This window comes from Oryctolagus cuniculus, chromosome 1 (genome assembly GCF_051225735.1).
Source record: "Oryctolagus cuniculus isolate XC-2025 breed Fujian yellow rabbit chromosome 1, ASM5122573v1, whole genome shotgun sequence".
Classification (NCBI taxonomy): Eukaryota; Metazoa; Chordata; class Mammalia; order Lagomorpha; family Leporidae; genus Oryctolagus; species Oryctolagus cuniculus.
Window position 1 is genome coordinate 109,288,451 of NC_142867.1, and position 20,242 is coordinate 109,308,692.

The window sequence follows — 20,242 nt, forward strand, 5'->3', positions numbered from 1 at the left end:
ATTAGTTTCTTTTTTATTTGAAAGGTAGTATTACAGAGAGGGAGAGGCAGAGAGCGAGAAGTCTTCTATCCACTGGTCCACTTCTGAATTGGCCACAATGGCTAGGGCTGGGCCAAGCTGAAGCTAGGAGCCAGAAGCTTCATTCAGATCTTCCACATGGATGCAGGGGCAGTTCCAAGTGCTTGGGCCTTCTGCAGCTGCTTTCCCAGGCACATTAGCAGGGAGCTGGATTGGAACTGAAGCAGGTGGGCCTTGAACTGGTGCTCATATGGGGTGCTGGAGTCACAGGTGACAGCTTTACCCACTACAACACAATGCCAGCCCCCATATATTATGACATTTCAGTGTGTTTATTGGGTATAGTATAACACATTATATGCATTGATTGGATCAGGGCAATTGGCATATGTATCACCTCTGACATTTATCATTTCTCAGAATATTCTACCAGCTATTTTGGAAACTTCAGTTTGTTGTTGCAAACTGCAGTTATTCTAATGTGCCGTAGAATATCCTATCCAGCTGTACCCCTGTTAACTGTCCTTTCTTTATCCCCTGTTCCTCCATACCTTTTCTACACTCAGAACTACTGTTCTATACTTCTTTAAGACCAACTTTTAGCTTCCACATAAAAGTGAGAACATGTGATATCTGTCTTTCTGTGCCTGTCTTCATGTCTTTCAGTTCCATCCGTGTTGCTGCAAATCACAAAACTCCATTCTCTTTCATGGCTGAATAACAATCCATTGTGTCTGTATGCCACATTTCTTTTCCTGGATATGTAGGTTGAGTCTGTGCCGTGACTGTTGTGAATAGTGCGGCAGTGACCATGTGAGTGCAGGTATCTCCAGCATACTGACCACAGCTCCTTTGGATGTGTAAGAGTACTTCACAAAGCTCATGGAAAATGGAATTAAAAATCAAGGATATTTTAGTCTAGGAAAATTTTGGAATTGTATTTATCAGAGATCGCCGTAAACTTCATAGAAATGTGAATTATGAAGAAATTGCATGGATTTCAAAGTCTTTTGCAGCAAAATAAACATTTTTTAATTCCATTTTTTCCATCAACCTTTTGAAGTACCCACATACATATTTAGAGAGTGCCATAGGATATTTCAATGCACGTATACAACGTCTGCATTGTATAAGGTTTAAATCCGGGCAAACATACTTATCTTCTCAAACATTTATCTCTCTCTCTTTTCATTAAAGATTTATTTATTTGAAAGGCAGAGTTAGAGAGAGGGAGACAGAGAATCCCCAAGTGGTCACAATGGCTGGTGCTAGGCCGATCCAAAGCCAGAAGCCAGGAGCTTCTTCCAGGTTTCCCATGCGGGTGCACGGGCCCAAGCACTTGGGCCATCTTCTACTGCTTTCCCAGGCCATTAGCAGCCATTTCAGGGGTGAACCAATGGAAGGAAGGCCTTTCTCTCTCTCTCTCTCACTGTCTAACTCTGCCTATCCAAAAAAATATTAAAAAAAAAAAAAAGAAGTGGAGCAACCAGGACTCAAGCCAGCCCTCATAGGGGATGCCAGTGCTGCAGGTGGAAGCTTAACCTACTGTGTCACAACCCTGGCCCCATTTGTCCATTTTTATTTATTTTTTTAAAGATTTATTTATTTTTATTTGAAAGAGTTATACAGAGTGGCGAGGCAGAGAGAGAGGGAGAGGGAGAGGGAGAGGTCTTCCATCCACTGGTACACTCCCCATTTGGCCACATTGGGGAGCTGCACCGATCCAAAGCCAGGAGCCAAGAGCTTCTTCTGGGTCTCCCATGCGGGTGCAGGGGTCCAAGGACTTGAACCATCTTCTACTGCTTTCCCAAGCCACAGCAGAGAGCTGGATCAGAAGTGGAGCAGCTGGGACTCAAACCAGCACCCATATGGGATGCTGGCACCGCAGGCGGCAGCCTCACTTGCTGGGCCACAGCACCAGCGCCGCCCTCCCCCACATTAATTCTTTAAAGGTTTGGTAGAATTCATCAGTGAAGTGATCTAATCTGGGGCTTTTTTTTGGGGGGGGGGGGGAGGTTTTTATTAAGTTAGTGACTTAATCTTGTTACCTGTGAATTGTTCTGCTTAGGTTTTCTGTATTTTCATGACTCAATTTTGTTAAGTTATATATGTCCCAAAATATCTATTTCTTCCAGGTTTTATAATTTGCTGGTATATAGGTGTTCATAATAGTCTCTAATGATCCTTTGTATTTCTGTCACATCGGTTGTAATGTCTCCCTTTTCATCTTAGATTTTATTTGGCTAGAATCTTTTTTTCTTCATTAGTGTAGCTTAACAGTTTGCCAGTTTATCTTTTTTTTTTTTTTTTTTCTTTTTGACAGAGTGGACAGTGAGAGAGAGAGACAGAGAGAAAGGTCTTCCTTTGCCATTGGTTCACCCTCCAATGGCCGCTGCAGCAGTCGCGCTGCAGCCAGTGCACTGCGCTGATCCAAAGCCAGGAGCCAGGTGCTTCTCCTGGTCTCCCAGGTGGGTGCAGGGCCCAAGGACTTGGGCCATCCTCCACTGCACTCTCTGGCCACAGCAGAGAGCTGGCCTGGAAGAGGGGCAACCGGGACAGAATCCGGCGCCCCGACCAGGACTAGAACCTGGTGTGCTGGCGCCGCAGGCGGAGGATTAGCCTAGTGAGCCGCAGCGCTGGCCGCTGGTTTATCTTCTTCAAAATTCATCTTTATTTCGTTGATTTTTATTTTAAGATTTATTTATTTGAAAAGCAGAGAGAGAGAAGGAGAGACTGAGCGAGGTAGAGAGATCTTCCATCCTCTGGTTCGGCTCCCAAATGGCCACAACAGCTGGGGCTAGGCCAGGCTGAAGCCAGGAGCTTCTTCCAGGTCTCTCACAGGGCTACAGAGGCCCAAGGCTTGGGCCATCCTCTGCTACTTTTCCGGGCCCATTAGCAGAGAGCTGGATTCGAAGTGGAGCATCAAGGACTTGAACCGGTGCCCATAGGGGATGCTGGTATTGCAGGTGGCAGCTTAACCAACTGTGCCACATTGCCCGCCCCTATTTTATTGATTTTTAAAATAATTTTGAAAAGCATTATTTGTTTGAAGGTCTGAGCAACAGTGAGACAGATATCTTTATTTATTTGGAAGGCAGAGCGACAGAGAAGCTAAGAGAGAGCGATCTTTACTGGTTCACTCCCTAAGTGGCCGCAGCAGGAACTCCATCTGAGGTTTCCCACATGATGGCAGGGATCCCAGCAGTTGGGCCATCTTTTACTGTCTTTGGAGGTACATTAGCAGGAAGCTCAATTGAAAGTAGAGTAGCCAGGACTCTAAGCAGCACACCGATATGGGATGCTGGTATCACAAGTGGCAGCTTAACCCACTATTTCACAAGCTGGGCCCTTTATTGTTTTTTGTATTGTTGTTTTACACACACACACACACATTTATTTATATATTTATTTGAAAGAGTTAAAGAGGGAGAGACAGGTCTTCCATCTGCTGGTTCCCCCCCCACCCCGCCCCAGATGGTTGCAATGTCTAGGGCTGTGCCAGGCTGAAACCAGGAGCTTCATTGGGTCTCCTAAGTGGGTGGTAAGGGCCTAAATATTTGGGCCATCTTCTGCTGCTTTAGGTGCATTAGCACATTAGCAGAGAGCTGTATCGGAAGTGGAACAGCCAGGACACAAACTGGTGCCCATATGGGATGCCACCATTGCGGGCTGCACCTTTTACCTGCTATATCACAATGCTGACTCCTCTTTTGTATTGTTTTTCAAGTCTCTATTTTGTTTATTTCTGTTCTTTGTTATTTCTTTTTATAAAGTTTTGGTTTGCCGCCTTCTTGCTTTTCTATCTAGTTCCTAGGTTGCATTGTTAGGTTTTTTTATCTGAAAATGTTTTATGCATATATATTTTAAAATATTTATCTGAGGCCGGCACCGTGGCTCACTTGGTTAATCCTCTGCCTGTGGCGGTGCTGGCATCCCATATGAGCACTGGGTTCTAGTCCCGGTTGCTCTTCTTCTAGTCCAGCTCTCTGCTGTGGCCTGGGAAGGCAGTAGAGGATGGCCCAAGTGTTTGACCCCCGCACCCACATGGGAGACCAGGAGGAAGCACCTGTCTCCTAGCTTTGGATCGGTGCAGTGACTGCTGTAGCAGCCATTTGGGAGGTGAACCAATGGAAGGAAGACCTTTCTCTCTGTCTCTCTCTCTCACTAACTCTACCTGTCCAAAAAAAAAAAAAAAAAAAAAGGCAGAAAGAGAGAGAGAGGGAGAAACAGAGAAAAAGATCTTCCATCTGTTGGTTCACTCCCCAAATAGCCACAACAGTCTGGACTGGGCCAGGCTGAAGGCGGTAGCCAGGAACTTTATCTGGGTCTCTCATATGGGTGGCAGAGGCCCAAGTATTTGGGCCGTGTTCTGCTTCTTTCCTGGGAACATGAGTAGGGAGCTGAATCAGAAGTGGGGCAGCAGGGATTGAACTCCTACTCTGATACAGGCTGCTAGCAACGCAGACGACGGCTTAACATGCTGTGCCACGATGCTGTTACTGCTATAAACTTCCTTCTTAGTACTGCTTTTGCTGTACCCTGTAGGTTTTGGTATATTGTGTTTTCATTTGCATTTCTTTCAAGAAATAATTTTATTCTCTTTGCTGTCAGAGAAAGTACATTTACAATTGCACTTTTAAAAAATTTGCTGGGATTTGTTTTGTGGCTTGTGGTCTCCTGGTAATGTTCCATGTGCTGTTAAGAATTTGTATTCTACAGCTGTTGGTTGAAATGCTCTATAAACGTCTGTTAGGTCCAATTTCCCTCTGATATTTCTTTGTTGATTTTTTTGTCTGGATGATCTGTCTCTTCATGTGAGTGGGATGTTGAGGCCCTGACTATTATCATATTCCAGTCTGTCTCTCTATTGAGAGGTAATACTTGCCTCATACAATTGAGTACTCCAGTATTGGGCACATATATATTTATACTTATTATTTCCTCTTGTTGTATTGATATCTTTATCATTATTTACTGGCCTATGTCTCTTTTCCTAAATGTGTATTTTTTAAGAGGAAGGCCAATGTTGGGAAAGATACCTGGGATCAGATCTTTGGGGTAAGGTATGTAAATTGAGGGCAGAGCAGTATGAACAGGAACATTGCTTATAACCAGATAAGAAAGTGGGTATCTGGTGCAAGTTGAAGGAAGCGAGGGGCAGGTGTAAAGATGTAGTTATCGGAGTATATTAGGCAGATGAAACCAGTAGAAGTTTTTAGCTGGAGAGTGGTAACCGAAGAGTTACTTGTAACAGACAGGTAGAAAGGTCCCGGAGAAGAAAGCCCTCGTAGAGAAGGGCTTGGTGGAAATGAGGGTAGAAAAGAACTTCAGGGAAGTGGGAGGAAACCACCTTTCCTCGAGTGCTGACTTTAACCATGTTACGCCGTCTTTATTCTGTCCTCACAGTTGTAAGCTTGGGTTCAGGGAAGGACATGGTGTTTGAAGGGGTCCCCTACAAAGGCATAAATAAGCTTTCCCTTGTTCTGATACAGGGCTGCAAATCCAGTGAGCCATTGGGCCAAAAAGGGGCCCGGGATTTTTTTGTTTGGCTATAATGTTTTGGGTAGTAGTGAGGTTCAAGTGATTTTTTTAAATAATATTTATTTATTTATTTGAAAGGCAAAGTTATGGAGAGGCAGAGGCAGAGAGAGAGAGGTCTTCCATCTGCTGGTTCATTCCCCAGATGGCCGCAACAGCCGGAGTGGGGCCAATCCAAAGCTAGGAACTTCCTCTGGGTTTTCCACATAGGTGCAGGGGCACAAGCACTTGGGCCATCTTCCAGTGCTTCCCCAGGCCATAGCAGAGAGTTGGATTAGAAGTGGAGCAGCCAGGGCTTGAACTGGCGCCCACAAGGGATGCCGGCACTGCAGGCGCTGCGGCCTTACCTGCTATGCCACAGCCCCAACCCCCAAGTGCTTTTTAAAAACCTTGTGAAACGAGGCAGGTATTAAGCTGGTAGCAGTATAAGAACCTGGTTCCTGATATTTTCTGTTTTCATGCATATATGGAAATTTCCCTTTACCTGCATTTGAAATTGTTACTCCTGGTCTAGGAACCATCTAGTCACTGATGAGACAAAGTAACAGTGTATAACAACCTCCGCCTTGCAGCTCCGGCACACCGGGTTCTAGTCCCGATCGGGGTGCCGGATTCTGTCCCAGTTGCCCCTCTTCCAGGCCAGCTCTCTGCTGTGGCCTGGGAGTGCAGTGGAGGATGACCCAAGTGCTTGGGTCCTGCACCCCATGGGAGAACAGGAGAAGTACCTGGCTCCTGCCATCGGATCGCCGGCCGCGGCGGCCATTGGAGGGTAAACCAACGGCAAAGGGAGACCTTTCTGTCTGTCTCTCTCTCTCTCACTGTCCACTCTGCCTGTCCAAAAAAAAAAAAAAAAAGATGAGATGAATTGGATCAAGTAATTTACTGTTTGCTGTTAAGTTGCATATTTGTATGTACTAGTAAAATAGTATGTACCCAAGACTTCGTTCCCTGATACTAATGCTCTTTCCTTATTCTGTGTATGATCTAAAGATGCAAGAAGATGAGGAATATATCATGAGGAAGCAAAGGGAAGGAAAAGAAATTCTTTCGTCTATTTGTTTCTTCACTTTTCTTTACTTGCCTTAGGTTAAGATTTACTTTTCAGAACCTTTTTTTTTTTTTTTGACAGGCAGAGTGGACAGTGAGAGAGAGAGAGACAGAGAGAAAGGTCTTCCTTTGCCGTTGGTTCACCCTCCAATGGCCACCGTGGCCGGCGCGCTGCAGCCGGCGCACTGTACTGATCCGAAGGCAGGAGCCAGGTGCTTCTCCTGGTCTCCCATGGGGTGCAGCGCCCAAGCACTTGGGCCATCCTCCACTGCACTCCCTGGCCACAGCAGAGAGCTGGCCTGGAAGAGGGGCAACCGGGACAGAATCCGGCGCCCCGACCGGGACTAGAACCTGGTGTGCCAGCGCCGCTAGGCGGAGGATTAGCCTGTTGAGCCGCGGTGCCGGCTTTCAGAACCTTCTTAAAAACTGAATTCTTATCTCAGAAAAAAAAAAAAAAAAACTCACACTGCCCACACTCTCCACACACCCCCATATCAGTTTGAAGATCACCTGAGGACTGTCCATAAACCCCAGATTCAGGTTCTCTGCAAAGATGTGATGCTTGGGCCCAGTGTTGTGGCGTAGCAGGTAAAGCCTCCACTTGCAGTGGTAGCATCCCATATAGGCGCTGGTTTGAGTCCCAGCTGCTCCACTTCTGATCCAGCTCTCTGCTGTGGCCTGGGAAAGCTGCAGATGATGGCCCAAATTCTTGGACCCCTTCACCCACATGGGAGACCCAGTAGAAGCTCCTGGTTTCCATTCCTTTCTTTGGCATGGCCCAACCCCGGCCATTGTGGCCATCTGGGGAGTGAACCAGTGGATGGAAGACTTCTCTCTGCCTGTCTCCCTCTCTCTCTCTAACTCTGCCTTTCAAATACGTAAATTTCTTTTTTAAAAAAAAGATGTATTTATTTATTTATTTATTTGAAAGGCAGAAGGCTGGCGCCGCGGTTCACTAGGCTAATCCTCCACCTTGCAGCGCCGGCACACGAGGTTCTAGTCCCGGTCGGGGCGCCGGATTCTGTCCCGGTTGCCCTTCTTCCAGGCCAGCTCTCAACTGTGGCCAGGGAGTGCAGTGGAGGATGGCCCAAGTACTTGGGCCCTGCACCCCATGGGAGAACAGGATAAGTACCTGGCTCCTGGCTTCAGATCAGTGCAGTGCACCAGCTGCAGCGCACTGGCTGCGGCAGCCATTGGGGGGTGAACCAACGGTAAAGGAAGACCTTTCTCTCTGTCTCTCTCTCTCACTGTCCATTCTGCCTGTCCGAAAAAAAAAAAAAAGGCAGAGTTACAGAGAGGCAGAGGCAGAGAGAGGGTGAGAGATAACAAGCTTCCATCTGTTGGTTCACTCCTCAAATAGCCACAACAGCAGGAGCTGATAAAGGGGAGACAGAGCTGAACTGTGATCCTCAGAATCCTCACTTTTTTTTTTTTAAAGATTTATTTTATTTGAAAGTCAGAGTTACACAGAGAGAGATGGAGAGGCAGAGAGAGAGAGGTCTTCTATCCGCTGGTTCACTCCCAATTGGCAGCAATGGTTGGAGCTGTGCTGATCTGAATCCAGGAACCAGGAGCTTCTTCTGGGTCTCCCACTAGGGCACAAGGGTCCAAGGACTTGGACCATCCTCTGTTGCTTTCCCAGGCCATAGCAGAGAGCTGGATCAGAAGTGGAGCAGCCGGGACTTGAACTGGCGCCCATATGGGATGCCAGCACTGCAGGCGGCTGTTTTACCTGCTACACCACAGCGCTGGCCCCAAGCCTCACTTCTAATCTCTAGATTTTATGAGAATTTGCTGATTTGTTCTGTTGGAATACAGGAATCCATAGACTTCTTTGGTGAATCTCTTTTTAGTGCTAATGACCAGTAAGGTATCCTGTTCTTGGATGCATTTTCAGTAGATCCTGTGTTCTTTGTTTTTGCACATTCTTTTTGATGATAAAGTACCTCCTTCATAACCCCTGGAGCAAGAGTTGGCAAACATTTTCGATCAAGGATCTGATAATGCATATTTTAGGCTTTGTGAACTATTTGGCCTCTTTGTAGCTATTCCACTCTTCCACTGTAGTGTGAAAACAACCCAGAAACTATGGGTGTGCTTGTATTTATAATAAAATAAACAAACAGGTGATAGCCAGATTTGACTTGATCTATAGGTCGTCAACAAAGCCTTAGAGTAATGTTGTATGATAGGAGTTGCCAGAACTTTGGAAATGGCTCTGTATCTCTGCTGTTTGGTATGCTAACCACTAACTACTAGTCACATGTAGCCTTTAAGAACTTAAGATGTAGCTAGGCTTGAGGGCCTAGATTTTTCTGTTTTATCATACTTCAAAGTTGCATAACCACATATGGCTGGTAGTTCCAGTGTTAGTGCAGCCCGAGAACTGCACAATGCCTTTGGACTGGCACTTAGTGCATGTTTCCTTCCTTCCTTTTTTTTCCTTTTTTCTTTTTAAAGATTTGTTTATTTGGAAGATAAAGAGAGGATGAGAGAGATCTTCTATTCACTGGTTTACTCCCCTAATGCCCACAACAGCCAGGGTTAGGCCATACCAAAGCCAGGAGTCAGGATCTTTGGGCCTCCTACATGGGTGGCAGGAACCCCAGCACTTGGGCTATCATCCTCTGCCTTTCCAGGCACATTATCAGGAAGCTGGATCAGAAGTGGCAGAGCTGAGACTTGAACTGGCACTTTATGTGGAATGCCGGAGTCATAAGTGGTGGTTTAACCCATTGCACCACAATGCTTGACCCTGGTGAATAGTTCTTGTGATTAAATTAGGAAGTAACCTTCTCTTGTGTTGTTCCCATTAGGATAAAATGATGACAGAGAGAACCCTCTTGAAGGAGCGTTATCAGGAGGTCCTAGACAAGCAGAGGCAAGTGGAGAATCAGCTCCAGGTGCAATTAAAGCAGCTCCAGCAGAGGAGAGAGGAAGAAATGAAGAATCATCAGGTATTTTGCTTATATTGAAATTGTTTGTAAAAAATAAAAGTAATTGAACAAAAAAGAAAAAAGATTAAAAAAAAAAGAAATTGTTAGATGAGATGCTGCTTGTGATACCTGCATCCCATACTGGAGGGCCTGGGTTTGGCTTCTGGCTCCTCTTCTGATTCCAGCTTCCTATAAATGTATACCCTGGGAAGAAGCAGATGATGGTTCAAGCACTTGGTTCCCTGTCACCTGCATGGGAGATCTGGATTGACATCTGGCTTCTGGCTTCATCTGGATCATTCTCGACTATTGCAGGCATCTGAGGAGTGAACAAACAGATGGAAGACCTCTGTGTCTGCCTGCTTGCCTGCCTGCCTTTCAGATAAAGAGTGTCTGTGTGTGTGTGTGTGTGTGTGTGTGGTACAAGTCTAATAAAGTTTTTTCCATGTAGGTAACTTTGTCAGCTAAGTATATTAAATAAATAAGCCTTTTCTCTCTGAACTAAAATAGGAGTAAGAGTTTAGACAAGATAGGTTCAAAGATTCTCTTTGTTCTAAATCATAAATCATATGATAACCATCTGCCACATGGGTGGCAGGAACTCAACCACTTGAGCTATCACTTGCTGCTTTCCAGGGTGTGTATTAGCAGGAAGCTGGAATCTGGAGCAAGTTGGAATTCAAACCCAGGTACTCCCCTGTAGGATGTGGGTATCCCATGTGGTTTCTTAACTTTTGGGTCATTAACATTTGGGCCATGCCAAATGGCTATTCCTGCCCCTTTGTTTTTTTTTTTTTTAGAGATTTATTTATTTAAAGATTTATTTATTTATTTGAAAGAGTTACACAGAGAGAGAAGGAGAGGCAGAAAGAGAGGGAGAGGTCTTCCATCTGCTGGTTCACTCCCCAGTTGGCTACAATAGCTGGAGCTGCACCGATCTGAAGCCAGGAGCCAGGAGCTTCTTCCGAGTCTCCCGTGTGGGTGCAGGGGCCCAAGGACTTGGGCCATCCTCTGCTTTCCCAGGCCATAGCAGAGAGCTGGATCAGAAGCGGAGCAGCCAGGACTTGAACTGGTGCTCATATGGGATGCCAGCACTGCAGGTGGTGGCTTTATCCACTGTGCCACTGCACTGGCCCCAAGATTTATTTATTTATTTGAAAGTCTGGGTTACACAGAGAGAGAAGGAAAGACAGGGGCGGGGGGAGAAGGGTCTTCCATCTGATGGTTCAATCCCTGATTGGCTGCAACAGCTAGAGCTATGCCAATCCAAAGCCAATAACCAGGAGCTTCTTTTGGGTCTCCTTGTGGGTACAGGGGCCCAAGTACTTGGGCCATCCTCTACTGCTTTCCCAGGCCATAGCAGAGAGCTGGATCAGAAGTGGAGCAGCCGGAACTCAAACCGGCGCCCATATGGATGCCAGCACTGCAGGCAGCGGATTTACCTGCTATGCCACAGTGTTGGCCCCATCTTGCCTTTTTTCATATTAAAAATATAGTTCCAGGTAGATTAAAAATTAGGGAGAAATTTTAAATTGGAAAATTTAGGAGAATATTTATAGAGCTTCAAATTGCAAGAGATTACTTTAAGCAAGGCAGAAAAACCCAGAAGCCATAAAGAAAAAGATTAATCAATTTAATTTCATATAATTAAAATTTTTCAGTATGACAAATGATGTAAAGTCTAAAGATTGTTAGATTGGGAGAAAATATTTGTAGCACGTTTGATAAAATTTTAATATTTATGAGATTCTAAAGATTCTTAGAAATTATATAAAGTCAGTCCAGAGAAAAATCAGGAATGGTGTTGAATTTATGATGAATTTAGTGGTTTAAACAATTATTGTTTTGCATTCAGTTGGTCAGAAACCCAGTGTGGCTGTCACTGCTATAGTCACGCCATTGGTAAGGCTGCATTCTCTTCTGGGGATTCTGTGGAAGAGCATGCTTCCTTGTGTCTCCAACTTCAAGAGCAGAGATGGGAAATATCCAGGCTGTGGGCCTGGAGATAAGTCTCACAAGATCATTTGGACTGGCCCTGCCAAAGCCATTGCAAGTGGTGCTTGAAATTCGATAAATCTGTAGCGGGCTAATTTTTTTTTTTTTAAAGATCTATATTTACTTGAAAGGCAGAGTTAGAGAGAATGAGAGAGAGAGTGAAAGAGATCTTCTATCCACTGGTTTACTCCTTAAGTGGCCACAAATGGCATGGGCCTGGGCCAGGCCAAAGCCAGGAGCCAGGAACTCCATCCTAGTCTCCTATGTAGGTGGCAGAGCCATCTTCTGCTGCCTTCCCGAGGGAGGGAGTTGAATTGGAAATGGAGCAACTGGGACTAACACATTCATATGGGATATTGGTGGTGCAAGCAGTAGCTTAACCTGCACCTCAATGCTGACTCCTAACAGGCTAATTCTGTTTTAAAGATTTATTTATTTATTTGAAAGGCAGAGTTAACAGAGGCAGAGATAGAGAAAGCGAAAGGTCGTCCATCAGCTGGTTCACTCCCAAAATGGCCATAATGGCAGGAACTGGCCTGATCTGAAGCCAGGATCCTGGAGCATCTTCTGGGTCCCCCACACAAGTGCAGGGTCCCAAGGATTTGGGCCAACTTCCACTGCTTTCCTAGGCCATAGCAGAGAGCTGGACCAGAGGTGGAGCAGCCAGGACTCAAACCAGCACCTATATGGGATTCTGGCACTGCAGGTGGTGGCTTCACCCTCTAAGCCACAGTGCCAGCCCCTACCAGGCTAATTTTTAAGTTGATAACCTTGTCTGGCCAATGAATGATGCTGTAAGTATCCAAATGGCCCTTGGCAGAAAAGAAGTTTCCCACCCTTGCTTTAGAGGTCATCTGCATTACTTGACTTATGGTCCCCTTCCTTCATCTTTAAAACCGGCAGCATTGTATCTGTCTGACTTCTTCGCTAATCACATCTTGCTCTGAACTCAACTGGAAATAATTCTCTACCTTTAAGGATTCATGTGATTAGATTGGCCCTCACTAGATAACCCAGGATAATCTCCCCATCTTGTGCTTTTCTCCTAATAACATCTCCAAAGTCCCTTTTGTCATGGAAAGTAACTTATTTACAAATTCCGGAGCTTAGATTGTGGACATCTTGGGGTGGGGGTGTGTTACTTTGCTAATCACAGTTATAAACAAATTCACAGAAGAGGAAAAGCAAATCAGAAATATATGAAAAGTAGCTCGGGAGCTGGCATTTAGCCTAGCAGTTAACACACTCATGTCCCAGAGTGTAGTGCCTGGATTTGATTCCTGACTCCAGCTTCTGCTAATGTAGACCCTAGGTGGTAGCAGGTATTGGCGCAAGTGATTGGGTACCCGACACCCATATGGGAGACCTGGATTAAATTCTTGGCTTCTGGCTGAGCCTCCCAGTGCAGTGCCATCATGGGTATTTGTACAATAAACCAGCAGATGAGAGTTCTTGCTATCTCTCTTTAATAAATGAATAATTTCTTTTTTTGTAGTATTGGCCCAGTGTTGGCTGTTGTGACTATCTGGGGGGGCGAGCCAATGGATGGAAGACCTCTCCGTCTCTCCTTCTCTTTCTGTAACTTTGACTTTCAAAATAAAATAAATGAATCTTAAAATTGGAATAGAGTAGAAGTGTAATTATAAAAACATTGGAATCAGTTTGATGGAATTTTAGCAAAGAATGGTTGGAAAAATTAGATATATGATATCATATTTATCTTTTTTTTAAGAGAATGTATTTGTTTAGCATTTATTTTATTTGAAAGACAGAAAGATTGCGGCCGGTGCTGTGGTGTAGAAGGTTAAACCTTTGCTTGCAGTGCTGGCATCCCATAAGGGTGTCGGTTCGAGTCCTGGCTTCTCCAATTCCTATCCAGTTCCCTGCTAATGCACCTGGGAAAAGCAGCAGGGGAATGCCCATGTACTAGGGCCCCTGCACCCACATGGGAAACCCAGAAGAAGCTCCTGGCTCTTGGCTTTGGCCTGGCCAATCCCTAGCAATTGTGGTCATTTGGGGAGTAAACCAGTGGGTGGCAGATCTTGACCTCTCTCTCTCTTCCTTCTCTCTCTGTATCTCTGCCTTTCAAATAAACAAAGCTTCAGAAAGAAAAAAAAAAAAAAAAGAAAGAGTCAGGAATCTTCCATCTGCTGTCTCACTCTCCAAATGCCCGTTATAGCTAGGATGGGGCCAGGCTGAAATCAGGAGCCAGGAACTCCGTCTGGGTTTCCTACATGAATGGCAGGGACCCAAATACTTGAGCCAAAATCTGCCTCCTTAGCATGTGAATTAGCAGGAAACTGAAATTAGAAGTAGAGCTGGAACTCAAACCGGGCACTCAAATACAGGATACTGGCATCCCATGCACCTTAACCACTGTGCCAAATGCCTGCCCTATGCAGCTGTTCTTGAGCTGTGTCTGTATTTATTGCTGTAGTGTGTACGAATGAGAAAAAGCATGATGCAGATAATGTACAGAAGATGTTCTAATATTTTTGAGAAATGAAATACAAAGTAATAAGTCAGATTTACCTAAGTATTCAAGGGTACTTCAAAAAGCACCCTTGGAAAAAGAGATGAAAAGACAAGTTTATTTTGGTACAAAAATTTGAAACCTATACATTATTTTTTCATAATATGTGTTTTTCAGGGCCAGCGTTGTGGCACAGTGGGTTAAGGTGCTGCCTGTAATGCCACTGGTATCCCATATGGGTGCCGATTCAAGCCTCAGCTGCTTAACTTTCCTATGTACCTGGGAAAGTAGTGGAAGATGACCCAAGTACTTGGGCCCCTGCTACCCACATGGGAGACTCAGGTGGAGTTCCAGGTGCTTGGTTTGGCCAGGTCCAGCCCCAGCAGTTGTGGTCATCTGGGGAGTGAACCAGCAGATAGAAGCGCGCTCTCTCTCTCTCTCTCTCTCTCACTCTGCCTTTCAAATAAATAAAAATAAATCTTTTAAAAAACTACATGTACTTTCAGTGAGCACTTTGAAGACTCCCTTATACATGTGTTTTTATGAGAAAGACATGAAAGGGTAGCACAATGCATTTAAGACATTGATTACTTTATGGATGGAAGTTTTGTGAAATCAAGGGTAACTTAATCTTATAAACTTTGTGTTATTTAACTTAATTTTTTTTTAATTTTTACATTTTTTTAAAAAGACATTGATTTTTGAAAGATTTACAGAGAAAGGTAGAGACAGAGAGGGAGAGATTGATTTTTCATCCCCTGGTTCACTCCTTAGATGGCTGCAATGGCCAGTGTTGGGCCATGTGAAAGCCAGGATCCCAGAACTCAATCCAGGTCTCCTATGTGGGTGGCTGGGGCCCAGACATCCTAGCCATCTTCTGTTGCCTCCCCAGACCATTAGCAGGGAGCTGGATTGGAAGTGGAATAGCCAGGACATGAACCACTGCCTATATGGGATACTAGGATCCCGAGTGGCAGCTTTACCCACTATGCCACAACATTAACCTTAACTTTTTTTTTTTTTAAGTATTTACTTACTTATTTGAAAGACAGATAGAAATCTGCTATCTGCTCATGCAGTCCAAGTGCCTGCAGTGCCTGGGGCTTGGTCAGGCAATAGCCAAGAGCTGGAATCAACCCAGGTCTCCCACATAGGTGGCTGGAACCCAACTCCTTGAGCCATCACTACTGCCTCCCAGGTGTATATTAACAGGGGACTGGAATTGGGAGCTGAGATAGGACTCAAACCTGGGTACTCCGATATGGGATGCAAACATCTTAACTGACAGCTTAATCACAAGGCCCAATTCCTGTCCCTGTTTGACTTATTTTTTGTATATGTACACACACACACACACATACATATTTATTGTTAAGTTGTAAGAATACAAATGAAGGAAAATCCACTACACACAATGTAGTAGAACTGTAACAAAACAAAACAAGAACATATTTGTTGAATGTAACAAACTCCCACCTGCTACAGGGTTGCTTTTCTCAGCATTCTTGACAGGTGTTTCATTCAGCCTTTATTTCAGCACCTGTAATGGAGAACTTTCTGCTTCACAAGGCAGCATATTCCATTTTTAAACAGTTGTGATTATTAGAAATTCTTTCTCCTGTTGAGTTGAAATCTATGTTACTGTAACTTTTTCCCTTAGGTCTGGCTTTTAGAGCTACTCATCAACCGATTCTTTCAATTCAGTTTGAATTCACTAAAGTCAGTATATGAATTTGTGATAGCTCAAAGTAATCTGTAGATCAGAAGAACTAACTTAATGCCTTTTTTGTTTGTGTCTGTAATTGTGTGGGATTCAGGAGATACTAAAGGCGATTCAGGATGTGACAATAAAACGAGAAGAAACAAAGAAGAAGATAGAGAAAGAGAAGAAGGAGTTTTTGCAGAAGGAGCAGGATCTGAAAGCTGAAATTGAGAAGCTTTGTGAGAAGGGCAGAAGGTAAATGATGTTAAGAATAAAACCTCTGCATGTGTGTGTGTACACATAGGTGCCAATCCCATTTGTGCTTTCAGGTTCTTTTCTGGTGGTCTGATTTTTATTTGAAAACAAATCCCCCAGTGAAAACTGTCCAATGACTTTAGCTTCCTCAGTACCCCATGTAGGACTTTGTGAAATAATTTCAGATTTATTACTACCTTGAAATGATAGCAGTTAATTGTTGAGTCCCAAGTATGATCAAGATTTTGATATGCATCTAACACCTGTTTTAATTGCTTTATAACAATTTTTTTAGAAGTTCAAGCAATGAACTCCATTAACATTTTGGAAGGTAGCCCAAGTACTTGGACCCCTGAACCTATGTGGGAAACCTAGAAGAAGCTCCTGACTCCTGGCTTTGGCCTGGTATAGCCCTGGCTGTTGGGGCCATTTGGGGAGTGAACCAGCAGATGGAAGATCTTTCTCTGTCTTAGGGATCCCTTTCTCTTTGTAACTTTGCCTTTCAAATAAATAAATAATAAATCTTTAAAAAAAAAAAAAAGAGCAGGATAGGTATAGAATTTAGTTAGATTCTCAATTTTCCAAGTTTCTTAAAATGAGCTGTTTGGAAACCAAAGTGCTGTGAATATTGTGGTCATTTTATTTAAATTCTACTAAAATGAATTTTTAATTATCAGGAAAATATTGACTTTTGCTAATGTGTTAGAATGCTAGGTGAAGAGTAACAAGCTCATTTACTGAATCATTTCCCATGTCTGAAAGATAATAACTGTGGAATTTCAACACGGGAAGGAATGTGTGGGAGAGAGCCTAAGGACCGGTCACTTGTTCTGATGAGAATTAGTGACACTAGTGATTAGAAGATGGGTCAGTTGTCTATGATGGTAATTTTTCAGCACTTACGAAGAGTGTACTCGGAGCAGAACACTATCCCAGTCATTGATCACCATTAGGACAAGCACCGGGCCGGCGCTGCGGCTCACTAGGCTAATCCTCCGCCCTTGTGGTGCCGGCACACCAGATTCTAGTCCCGGTTGGGGTGCCGGATTCTGTCCCGGTTGCCCTTCTTCCAGGCCAGCACTCTGCTGTGGCCAGGGAGTGCAGTGGAGGATGGCCCAAGTGCTTGGGCCCTGCACCTGCATGGGAGACCAGGAGAAGCACCTGGCTTCTGGCTTCGGATCAGCGCGATGCGCCGGCCGCGGCGGCCATTGGAGGGTGAACCAATGGCAAAAGGAAGACCTTTCTCTCTCTGTCTCTCTCTCTCACTGTCCACTCTGCCTGTCAAAAAAAAAAAAGAAGAAGAAGAAAAAGAAGAAAGACAAGTGCCACTGCCCACAGCAACATAGCCCCCTGCCATCAACTTCATAGTCTGTGTGGGGAAGGTGAGGCATGGCATACAGATACCAGCTTAGCGGCAGATATCCTTTTTTTAAGATTTATTTATTTGAAAGAAAACACAGAGAGAGGAGAGAGAGAGAGAAAAAAAAGTCTTCCATCTGCTGGTTCACTCCCCAATTGGCCACAATGGCCAGAGCTGAGCCAGTCAGGAGCCAGGAGCTTCTTCCGGGTCTCCCACGTGAGTGCAGAAGGCCAAGGACTTGGGCCATCCTCCACTGTTTTCCTGGGCCATAGCAGAGAGCTGGATCAGAAGTGGAGTAGCCGGGTCTTGAACTGGTGCCTAAATGGGATGCCGGCACTTCAGGCCAGGGCGTTAACCTCTTGCACCACAGTGCCAGCCCCGCAGCAGATATCTTAAGGAGCAGCAGTTAGGGAAATGAGTCTGTAATTTTATTCAAGGCCCTGTGAAACATGTTCTTTGAATGTTCCTGTCTGTCTGATTAAATAGCTACCAATACTGATTTTCACTAGCAGTTTTGCTGTGCTTCACAAGGTCTTGGAAATCCAGTTTGGTTTTTAAAAAATTTATTCATTTGAAAGGTAGGCAGGTAGGCATGTATGCATACACACACACACACACACACACACGGAAAGAGAGAGAGAGAGAGAGAGAGAGAGAGAGAGAGAAATTACCTGTCGGTTCTCTCCCCAAATGCCTGCAGCAGCCAGGACAGAGTCTGGCCAAAGCTGCCACCCAGGAGCTCCATCTAGGTCTCCAGTGGGGATGGCAGGGATCAAACCACTGTAGCTATCACCATCACCTCTGCCTTCCAGAGTTTGCATTAGCAGGAATCTAGAATCAGGAATTGGAGCCAGTGTCAAACCCAGGCCCTTTGATGTGGAATGCCAAATGTCTTAACTGCTATGCCAAATGCCTGCCCTGGCTTTTTTTTTAATGTATATCATAAGCATTAGAAATGTTTTGTCATTTTTTCTGTTAAATGTAGGGTTCATTTTTCAAGAAGCAGGAAGAATAGGTGTTCTGTGAGTCTGTTGTAGCAGTCATGTAGGTTTACCTTAGTGTTCCATCATCCACAGGAACTGTGGGCAGAGATTTTGATCATTGTGTTAAACACCTGGGACTGCTACAACAGAGTACCACAGACTAACAACAGAAATTTGTTTTCTCATAGTTCTGGAAGCTGCATGTAGGTTTTCTTTTTGGTGAGGCCCCTCTTCCTGACTTGCGCGTGACTGCTCTCACCATGGCCTTCTCTGTGTCCACATAATACTGATGTCTCTTCTTCCTGTAGGACAGCTGTCCTATTGGATTAGGTCCCTATCCTTATGATCACATTTAACTTTATTTGCCTCCTTCGAGGCCCTATCCCCATCTACAGTTGAAGTTAGAGCTTCCACATGTGTATTTAGAGGTACACGATTTGGTCCGTAACTGTCAGATCTCTTGTTCATAGCTCTTTGTTTCATTCACTCAGCCAACATTTATTGAGTCCTATGAGCCAGGTGTTTTGGGCCTGGAGAATAAAAAGTCCTCGAGTGTCGCTCCCCCTCTTCGTGGAGGAACGACACAGGATCCTGCGCTGTTCTTTCGTCTGCTCGGCCCTCCCCGGGTTTGCTGCTGGTTCTTCCCGGGTTGGCTACTATCCCTTCCACCTCCGTGGAAGGGCAGTTCCCCCTGGCCACATTCCCCACTTCCGCAGGGGAGCGGCACACCGCCGGCCGGCTTTCTCGGGGGCTGCACAGGTGTTCCCCTTAGATGTTCCCCTTAGATGTTCCCTGGTGCATGCCGTCTCTCTCCTCCTTTATAGTCCTCCTCCGCCAATCCCAACTCAGCTGCCCACACGCCGAGTACGCTGCTCTCCAATCAGGAGCAAGTCCTACAGTTTATTGGTTGAACTGGAGGCAGCTGTGCGGAAGCTGTTTACTTCTCTCCCAGCGCCATATTGTGGGAGAGCAGATGCATAGAATAAGTCTTAATTCCAGTAACTCAGTCCAGTCCAGTTTGCTCCCCACAGATCCCCCTTTCTTTTTATTTTTTGGCGTTGATACGCGCCTGTCTTCGGTGTCCCGCGGCACACACTCTGCTCTACTTGCTAGAGTTGCCACAGGTTCTTACAAGTCCTATCAATCAGGCAAACCGAATCCGGGTCCTCTCTTTGCCATGTTGTGAGGAGGTTTTTAGGCGCTGATGCGTGCCTGTGTTCGGTGACCTGCGGCTCATACTTTGGTCGAGCCGCCTGCTGGCGCTTACCGCCTTAATCAGGCAGACCGAATCCAAGCTTTCTCATTGCCGTATTGTGGGGGAGACTTATTAGTGTTGGTTCATGCCTATCTTCGGTGACCTGCAGCTCATACTCTGGTCGAGCTGCTTGCTGGTGCTTACCGCCTTAATCAGGCAGACCGAATCCAAGCCTCCTAATTGTTGTATTGTGGGGAAGCCTTACTGATGTTAATTCGTGCCTGTCTTCGGTGACCTGCGGCGCATAAGCTGCTAGCCGCCGCAGGTGCTCATCGCCTCACTTAATCAGGCAGACCGAATCCAAGCTCTCACATTGCTGTGTTGTGGGGAGGCCTTTCTCTTTCTCTATTTCTCTATCTCCGGGCATTCCTATCTCTCCCATTTTACTTCTGTCTGCCAACATTCGTATTTCTCTCACTTTGCTTCTAAACTTCTATTTCTCTTATCCCTGCAGCTTCCCGGCGCCTCGCCCTGCCGGCAGCTTCACGGCTCCGCGCGGCTTCCCGGCGCCTCGCCCCGCCAGCGGGCTCCGCCCCGAGGCTGCTTCTCGGCGCCCCGCCGGCTCTGAGCCGCTTCAGCCCGCGCCTCTCTCATCTGCGCGGGGCTCGGCTTTGCGCGCACACTCCGCGGTTACGCACTTAACCCTTTCGCGTCTGAACCACGGCCTCGCGCCAGCCCCG

The 20,242-nt window shown here is 45.5% G+C and overlaps 1 protein-coding gene across 12 annotated transcripts in view; it reads left to right on the forward strand.

Moving 5' to 3' along the window:
* Nucleotides 1–20,242, forward strand: part of RNF214 (ring finger protein 214) — a 47,318-nt gene that overhangs the window by 7,940 nt on the left and 19,136 nt on the right. For all 12 annotated transcript variants that reach the window (XR_016220536.1, XR_016220539.1, XM_051848915.3 and 9 more), the window contains exons 5-6: nt 9,420–9,560; nt 15,825–15,964. Coding sequence is in view for 10 of the 12 variants with exons in the window: in XM_051848915.3 (XP_051704875.1) it covers nt 9,420–9,560; nt 15,825–15,964 (281 nt within the window). In the remaining 2 variants the exon portion in view is untranslated. The remainder of the gene's footprint in view (nt 1–9,419; nt 9,561–15,824; nt 15,965–20,242) is intronic.